The 9,536-nt window shown below is 45.8% G+C and overlaps 1 protein-coding gene and 1 pseudogene across 1 annotated transcript; both read left to right on the top strand.

Moving 5' to 3' along the window:
• The first annotated feature begins 346 nt into the window (after nt 1-346).
• On the top strand, nt 347-3,891 carry LOC120660007. The gene is made up of 3 exons (XM_039938322.1): nt 347-1,661; nt 2,743-2,887; nt 2,997-3,891. The coding sequence occupies exons 1-2, from the start codon at nt 769-771 to the stop codon at nt 2,765-2,767; spliced, it is 918 nt and encodes a 305-aa protein (XP_039794256.1). The 5' UTR covers nt 347-768; the 3' UTR covers nt 2,768-2,887; nt 2,997-3,891.
• A 4,735-nt stretch (nt 3,892-8,626) lies between these two features.
• On the top strand, nt 8,627-9,264 carry LOC120662484 (annotated as a pseudogene).
• Nucleotides 9,265-9,536: the final 272 nt, after the last annotated feature.

Below are 9,536 nucleotides of genomic sequence, written 5' to 3'. Positions count from 1 at the left end.
TCCCTCCATTTTTAAATATATGACACCATTAATTTTTTTCTTCGTTTGACTATTCGTCTTTTCTATAAATATTTATGCAAATAGCCAAATCTTCAAATTAGATTCAGGAGACTCTTGATAATAGACGTAAATGTATTTATTTCACTTCATTTAACTAACTGATTAATTAAATAATATTGGTCAAAGTTGAAGAAAAAAGTCAACGGTGTCATATAAAAAAGAACGGAGGGAGTATATATTAGCACGGTTAATAAAAATTTAGTATCAAATGCTAAATTCTTGTAACTACAATATTATGAGAGTTTGTCTTACAATTCCAATTCCGCCACTTACACTCTACCTCCACCTCCACCTCCACCGATCCCTTAGATCTATGGCCGCCGCCGCCCTCCCCAAGTGGGTGATGCTGGAACGCTTCGTCTTCCGTAGGGACGACCCCAACTCATTTCGCAAGGACGAGAGGACCTCAGCGAGCTGCATCACCTGCACTGGCGCTCGCATCGAAGTTTCCTTCGTCCTCGCGGAACCCCCGACCCCCTCGCGCATCTACCTCTCGTGGCCGGAAGGCCCAAGGCTGAGGGGGTGTGCCACCTCGTGGCGGCGCACCGCGACCTCGTCCTCATCAGGTTGTCCTCGCTCGTCGACGAATCCGTGCCTTTCGGGGAGGCTCGGCATGAATACTTCATCTACATAGCCGCCCGTACCTTTCAGGTCCCGCCCTTCCTCAGACCACTGCCCCAATGCATCGAGTATGACGCTGACCTTGAGATGCCAATGACATACCCGTTTTCTCTGCGATCTGTTGGCCTATTGTGCTATGGTGAACATGAGTTTGTTGTGGCGGGTCTGCAAGTATTCAGGTCTCGTGTAACATTGAAGATGGAAGCTGAGCTGTACGTGCTCCGCTCGTCATCGTCCTGCCATGATGATGGTGCTGAAAATTCGGACAAGAAGTGCCTGCCGATCCTGTACCAAGAAGAGGATGAAGACAACGACTTGCAGTACTGGGATTGCAATGAGGTGGTTCCCTTCAAGAATTCCTTGTTCTGGGTTAGTTATGATACAGGGATCTTATTCTGTGACGGCATCCTTGGAGACAACCCCAAGATCTACTACATCCGTTTTCATCCTGACAACTTTGTCCGCGATAATCCTCTCTCCATGTGCAAGGCGCTGTACCGCAGCTTGTGTGTAACTGATGGTGGTTGTCAGTTGGTATTTGTTGATGTTGCTCGTCATGATGCAACTGGTTTGGGTCCAATGGCCCCTGGAACTGGGTTTACCATGACCTTGTGGAAATTGAAGATGACAGGGAATAGCATCATGCCGTGGGAGTGGATGAATGATGCTGTGGTCACTTCAGCTGAACTGTGGGCTGCAAACAGCTCTGAGCATCTCCCACGTAAGGTTATGATGCTCCCGTTAGTGAGTCTTGATATGCGTAATATTGTGCACGTTGTATTGTATGGATGGGAGACTGGCAGCTTCTCGCTTGTTACCATTGACTTGAGTGACAAGCAATTGCTGGGCTCAGTTGTTACATACATTAAGTCGTCAAAGGAAGGCCTTTGTACTGATGATGCTGATCTGGTCAGGGCAAAGCCAAGCTTCTTCCCACACTTCCTTCCATCAGAGTTCCCCAAGTTTCTGAATCTCAACAGGTAATTGCAATTTTTGCCACCCACTTTTACTTGTGCACAATTTTTGGCTATAATGCAGTATAATGCTGGTTGCTACTTGCTAGGAACGAGTAACCTGGCTGAACTTGATGGTTCAAGCTGAAGTGAAACTTTAACACAATAAAGCAGAACATTAGGATAGGCAGAACCAAGAAAACTCCCTACTGCGGCCAGCGCCATCATTGTGTTTCGTTTCCTATTTCGATTCTACTTTTGATCACCAAATATGCCTACAATATTTTTGTACGTGCACCAAAACAAACAAGTTGAATGTTTTTCCTATACCAAGCCATCTGGAATACTTTTGATCACCAGCTAGAATCCCATGAGTAGCACATTGCCAAATTGAAAAGAGCATGAATCAAATATTTCTAACCATGAGCAACTCCTTCACTGAAACTCCCCTTTATGGTTAATCAAACAACCTATCCCTAAGTTTTGGAGATCCATTTGTAAATCAAAGATTGGCCAAGAACGCTCAAATATGTCCCCAGCTTCATTCAGTTTCAGACGTCCAGAGAAATAGTACTTGTTTATGTTAATATGCACCCTAGGAAATATCAATGAAGTATTATGAACAAAAGACAATTCACCCAACAGGCCATAAATAGCCAGCTATGCAGCTTATCAAGATGCAGTGACATCAGCTTATCAAATTATTGAGCATAAAGGAAGGTCCGATTTTGCATCAGCTGCAACAAAGTTGATGAAACAAAAGGTAGACCTTTTATACACCACGCCACCTTCTTTTTTGCCTCACACCATGTTTTCCTATTTGGAAACAAGACCATTGTCAAGTCTGAAAATGCGCTTTGCCTATGGTTAAGCTACCTAGCTGCCTGACTGCCAGTTCACTCGTAGATTTTTACTGCTAATTATTTTTACCATTCCATCCTGGGCTTACCTTGTTGTTGCAATAACAATTCTGCGTAACATTGACACTGCATCAGTTTTAGAAAAAATAAACGGCTATCATTTTAATTTTTTTGTGTGAATCATTAATTAGATATATAATTTTTTCGATCTTTTATCCATTACGTTTAACTTTATCGCCTGTTTTCAGCATTATGGAGCTCAAGCAGAATTGACTTACCAGATTGAAAGTATAAAGGAGAAAGGTAAAATAAAGGATTCATACATTGTGTGGATTCAATAAAAAAACAGAGAAACACCAGATCGAAGCATCTGAAGCTGGCAAAATGGAACATGTAAGTCACTTCTTGCTTAGTTTGAGCCACTTACCCCCCTGGAACCACTAAGTTTTGCCATCACTTATTTTGTGGTATGTGCTGAGTATTGCACAAAATTTTATTACAGGAATGCAAATAACAAGAGGATTAGCTGATCCCTGTGGAACAAGCAGCAAGGCAAAAAAAGTTGTAGAGATGAAGACCATAATGGATTCTGAGAAGAACCAAAGCACTACTCAGAACACACATGGAACCAGAAATAAACATGCAAGGTACTACAGAGGTTAGGGGGCATCGAGTTGCACACTCCACATATATAACCACTAAAAATGAAATTTCACCACTAAAAGCAAGCACCACGCATACTACCAGTCCAATACCAGGAACAGGGCACCGCACACCAGACATCAACTAAACATATGCATCAAGCACAAAGATGAGAATTGTAGTGGTAGAGGCTTCTTCTCGACACTTCGGGCAGGGCACAAACATTCTTATCATGGCTAATCCACATGCTTCATTTTCTTTCCTTTGGGTAGCAATTGTATGCTGTTCAACAATCGTAACGATCTATGAGTTTGATGGAAAGTTTGGGCAACTAAGTTTACACCAGAGCGATCATCAACTAAAGAGCAATTACTTTACTTTTAGAAATTAGATTGCATCGATACATGATTGAACCAGCACAATGATCTGCAGCCTACAAACCAATCTAGCAACACAATACCAATAGCACAATGGGTAATTGCTAGAAAGAAATTTAAATTGAAAACAGAGGATGTTGCTTTCAGTTATGTACCAATGGGTAACTAAGTTTACCAGAATGAAGTGAGCTACCTTGGTCAACCTATCCACAATAACCCATATCGAGTCATACCCATCCTTTGTACAGGGCAATCCCCCAATGAAATTCATACCAATTTCTACCCATTTCCATTCTGGCACCTTCAGTGGCTGCAAAAAACCGGCTGGTCTCTGATGTTTTGCCCTGACTCTCTGACACATCTCACAACGTTGCATGGGCTACAACATCACACTTCATACAATACCACCAATACCTTTCCCTTCGATCCTGGTACATCTTGGTATTGCTTGGATGAATCGAGTAAATTGAATCATGGCTTCCTTTAGAATCATCTCACGAAGGTGATCCACATCTGGCACACATATCCTCTTCTGGAACCGTACTGTTGCCTGCTCATCCTTAGTGAAGTCAGGTGCCTTGCCTGCTTCTATTAGCTTCTTGATTTCATTGATCTTGACATCCCCAAGCTGACCCTTCTGTATCTCCTGTTCTAGGGTCGGTTCCACTTCTATAGTGATCCCATCAGTGTGAGCAACGAACCCAAGATTGAGTCGCTCATACTCCTTATACAAATCCTGAGGCATCTGACTAGCTATTGTCACATTCACATAACTCTTGCGACTAAGGGTGTCTGCGACCCCAATTGGCTTTCCCTGGATGATAGTGCATCTCCAGGTCATAATCCTTTATAAGATCTATACATCTTCTCTGCCTCAAGTTGAGATCATTCTGAGTGAATATATACTTCAGACTCTTATTATCAGTATATATCTGACATCTGTGCCCCAACAAATAATGTCTCTATATCTTCAAAGCATGTACCACTGTGGCCAAACCCAAATCGTGAGTGCGGTAGTTTGTTTCATGCTCTCTCAACTGATGAGACACATAAGCAATCACACATCCCTCTTTTCCACGATTGTAGCATGACCATTAAGACTTGACAACATCCCGCTTTGCTGGATATCTTCTAGTGTGGTGACCCGACTTGCTACGGTTGCAACATTGCTACGGAATATTCCCATGTTCACACGATATAGTGAGACATCCTTCTGGGCTTTCCTCTTGATTCCACTGGGCTGAATTCTTTGAAAGAAATGCTCCAATCCTCAAGGTTCATAGTCGGAGTACTATCTCACATAGCTCCAGCCATGGCCACCCTCCTGCAATCCCCACCGCCTAGCCGGCCTGCCTCCTCGAGCTCTTCTCTTCTATGCCCGCTGAAGTTGGGGAAGAAGAAAACTCCGGCGAGCTTAGACCTCGCGAGCTGTCATGGCTGGGTGGTGAAGTCGTCGTCGCACGTTGGGTGCTGCCAAAACGACATTATCACCTCCCTCACCGGACCGTTGTATCTGCTCCTCCTCCTCTGTCGGCCATCGGTCCCGGCCGCCACCGCACACAGGTCACCGCCTCCCCCGCCGCCCTCCTGTCGTCCTCACTGCCTAGCCGGCCTGGCTCCCAGAGCCCCTTTTCTTCTAAGCCCGCTAGAGTTGGGGAAAAAGAGAGCTCCGGAGGACAGAGAGGATGCAGATAGATGGTGTAGGCCTGTAGGGGGAAGGAGCATTGGAAAGAGATATGTTCGCAAGCTCGATTCCAAAAATACCCTTGATTCAACATCGGACAGAGGAACACATGCCCACGCTATTGATGGCAACCGGTACAAAATATTCACGTACCCGCGGATACCCAACTCGGTGGGTACTGATACGGGTCTGAGTTTGTGCCCGTGGGCACGGGTCTAGCTACAACTCTTAACACAACGGATATCTTGTAACGGGTTTGAAATGATACCTAAAACCACAAACAATCTGACATATGGGCCCAAATACTCTATATATATAACGTCTCTATGGTTTTACCTCATTTCTCTTGGTCTCTGTCTTCCCATCCCGGTCGCCACCATACCCAACTGCCACCACACCCTACTTCGGCCCTCCTACTTGGGCGCTGCACCACCCACCCGTACCCCTGCCGGCTGTTGCTCCCCTCCTCGATGACAGTGCCCAGGTGTAAGGATCACCGGGGTATCCGACCCTAGAGGGGGAGGGGGTGAATAGGGTCGCTAATTGCTTTCTATCCTAGGGCTTAATCTATTTGCATAAGATAAACCTAACACGTCCTACACATGCTAGTTATGACTAAGGTTTATCTATGGTACTCTCTACTTACCCCTAAAAGACTTGCAATCTATAACCAATCCTAATCAAACTAACTAGGAAAGTAAAGGCATGCAAGATAGAGTAAATGCGGAAACGTAATACGGTAAGTGAAGAGGTAAGGGAGAGAATATGCAAACTCCCGTGAAGACACCAAGACACACGATTTAACGTGATTCGGTTAGGACACCAAGTCCCTCCCTACATCCACGGCCACTTGTCCAACACGAACAAGTGTGATGCCGAGTCTCTTCGCTTGATCACCGTCTTGCGTTCGCCACCAAGGCTCCCGGCAAGCAAAGGCTAAGTGACCCCAAGTCACCAAGACAATGCCACCACCACCGTCTCTCTCGAAGTGTCACCAACGGCACCGTCTTCACTATTGGAGCTTCTCACCAAGAGGGGTTTCCTTCCACGCACAAAGTGTCGTTGTCTCTCCACACCAAGTCGGAGGGTCACACGACGAGTACACAAGATGCTTGCTGTAGCAAGGCTTTCACTCAAACTTACTCTCTCAAGAGCTAAGCCTAACCAAGCACTAAGGACTCTCACAAGTGTGCTTAAGCCTATATGATTTACAATGAAGCTCTATGGTGGTTGGAGCTGTTCTTCAAGTGTAGTAGGCTTCAGCAACTCCAACACACCCCAAATGAGGCGTGGGGTGGGATATATATAGCCCAACCCTCAAACTAGCCGTTGGAGGAAAGCTGACAGAAAAAGTACTTAACGCCGGTTAATCCGATGCACCTCCAATAGCCATCGTCGGTTCAACCAGTGATACTAAACTGCCCGCCTCAAAAACTAGCCGTTGCGTGTATGGGTAATCAACCGATGCTGCGTCGGTTTAACCGGTGAGTGTAGTTGTACTGTGAACTCTGAAAAACCAACTCTCTGGACAACTGCACCGACGTTCACAAAAACCCAATCGTCGGTTCATCCGGTGTATAGACCTTGCCTCAGCTTCTGGGTCCATTGCATCGACGTATTCAACTTCCCTAACGTCGGTTCAACCGGTGAAACCAAAATTCCTAGTGTGCTCCAAGTCAATGCACCGACGTATGTGATTTTCTCAGCGTCGGTTCAACCGGTGATACTAAAGTATCTCTGTCTTGATTTTTTTGACTTGGATTTCTTCACGGTCTCTTCAATTCTTGTCCTTTGGACTAAAGTATCTCTTCAACCACCGTGGGTGCGGCCCTTCGGGCCTAGCTACGTCTATCTTTTCTTTGTCATCACTTGAACCTAAAAGCCTAAGAATGGTCATCTTAACAATCATATTAGTCCAAGTGTTGTGTTGTCTATATCAATCACCAAAACATTATATTGAAATATGGCATGAGAGGTCATTTTCGCTACACCAGGCCACATTTTCTTTCGACCTGTATAACAGCCGCCAAATGCTGTATATGTTGTGATTTTATTTTAGAGTAGGGATCTTGAGTCCTTTAAGGCCCTTATGTAAATATCTGACTATATCCAATGGACCATACAAGTACGTGGTCACCATATTTATCAAGTATTGGAATGTAATGCAATGCAACTCATGACAAGATAGTGTGTTCATGATAATCAATTCTGGGTCTCCACATGGATGCTTATCCTACTAACCTTGCTTTATTTCTTACTACCTGGCCATGTTTACTCCTCTTCGAGAGGACTGCACCTGTTAGAAATACGGGCCTATTACACGGGATGCCCCTATGTTAGGGGATCTTAAGGTAGTCTATACGAGCTAGGTTTTGCCTCTTTCTTCACAACTGCACCACCACTGTAGTGTTCTCTGTTCCATTGTGTTGGCGTGCACTAACGAACAAGAGAGGCGTCCAAAACTCTCCGTCTTTGTGATCCTGCATCGGAAAAGGGCAAATAAGATTTTTGGAAAGTGCTCCACATGATTGCTCAAGATTTTCACCATTACGGCAAGTCTTCTGGACAATTCGTGTGCCACACTAGATGCATAAGAATAACTTCAATGTCTCCCACAGTAAGAAGACCCATCAAGCCTAAGTTTTTTCCTGAACACCGACTTGAACCCTATAGGTTTGCACCCATAAGGATGCTCAACAACTCCTAAGTTCTATTAAACATAGTAGAAACTATCTCATTCCATACTGCTTCCTTCTAATAGTCAGGGCTAGGAGAAGAACATGCCTCTTGGGTTCTTGGAGTATCATCCACGAGGTACATAATAAAATCATCACCAAAGGACTTTGCAGTCCACTATCTCTTTGCTCTTTCTAAGAGCTTCATTATCATCCTCAGAATTTTCCTCAAGTGTTTGCTCATTGTGCTTTGTGGTCGGTGTTTATTCCAGCATTCCACCAAGGGGGGTACCCATGGTGACAGATTTGTTCAAAATTATGAGATCTAAGATCGATATCAACACAATTGCAAGGGACACGAGCCTTTGAACAGGTTTGGGCCGCTAAGTTAGGTGTAATGCCCTATATCCTGTGTTCTATGGATTGTATTTACAATCCATAGAACACAGGCCGTGGCAATCAAATCCCCATCCATGTAATTTGGCACAGGTTGGCTGGTGCTTTGGCTAGTTGGGTGGCTCATCAAGGTCACCATGCATGTTCTAGATTCCCAGAATTTTGCCTCGCCGTTGAAGACTTGAAGGCTGAAGCAGTAAATAGCTGGTGATCCGTGTCTCATCCCAAGATTGTGACCCGCCATGTAGGAAGCTGTTTGTTAACAACCACACTCTTTGTCAAATGAAGATACATTAACAACACAGTTCGACGCGAATGCAACAAAGCTACTGCAGCACAAGAAACAAAGCTCAGACTCAGAGACACGCGCGTCGATTGATGGCGCCATCGAGCAAGTACACGCTGATGCTGATCGCCGTGCTCGTCGCCTTCGCCGTGGTTCTGCAGCAGCCATCTTCGGCGATCAGAGCCGAAGGAGCTCCCGCCGCGGATCCAGAAGCAGCTCCGCCATCCTGCGGCGGCATCCCGCCGCTGCCGCCGCAGCCGATGGAGTGCCGGCCGTGGCTGATGCGGATGATGCCGTGCGCGCGGTTCATCACCAACTCGAGCGTGTACGCGCCCGAGCCCACCTGCTGCGGCGGCTTCAACTCGATGTTCGCCTACGGCACGGTCACCTGCCTGTGCCACGTCGTGAACGGCGACGTCGGCCATGATCCACGCGCGCATGGTGGAGCTCTTCTTCGTGTGCGGCCACGACGTGCGCGTCGAGTTACTTGCCGCAGCGTGCAACCTGAGTAAGCCAGATAAAGAACCGTACCTCTATACATATGCTTGTGTGCCAACCGACCTGTGCTGAATGTGTGTGTATTGAACTGATGAACAGCGGACGATGTGCCTCCGATAGACCTTCCGAGTCCACCACAGTCGACGCCATTGCCGTCGCCAGCGCCGGCGTCGTCGGTCATGCATTTTCTCTGTTCAGCTGCATCTTTCTAGAAGTAGCCAATATTATTGTCGTGCAAATCAGTTCCGTTCTGACCAAATCTGCACATCTGGTTGCAGGATGGCCATGAATAACTAACTAGCAGCGAGAACCAGTCAATTCCGGAAGGATAATAATAACAGTATAGAGTTTATTCTGTGATGGTACACTAATCTGGAGTCACTTCAGTACCACTGAAGAACAACCTTTTCATGGAAGCATGCATGTATCCCTTGCGCAAACAACAAGGCAGCGACCTGCATAGTGAATCCCAACTCCCCAACCT

This window comes from Panicum virgatum, chromosome 2N (assembly GCF_016808335.1).
Source record: "Panicum virgatum strain AP13 chromosome 2N, P.virgatum_v5, whole genome shotgun sequence".
In the NCBI taxonomy this organism is placed as follows: Eukaryota; Viridiplantae; Streptophyta; class Magnoliopsida; order Poales; family Poaceae; genus Panicum; species Panicum virgatum.
The sequence above is the reverse complement of the archived record's forward strand: the minus strand, read 5'-3'. Positions and strand labels throughout refer to the sequence as shown.

What these genes read in the sequence shown, in the direction of transcription:
- LOC120660007 (XM_039938322.1), top strand. Translation starts at nt 769, where the DNA reads ATGCCAATGACATACCCGTTTTCTCTGCGATCTGTTGGCCTATTGTGC. An exon ending in AAGTTTCTGAATCTCAACAG is followed by an intron (nt 1,662 to 2,742) that starts GTAATTGCAATT and finishes GCCTGTTTTCAG; the next exon opens with CATTATGGAGCTCAAGCAGA.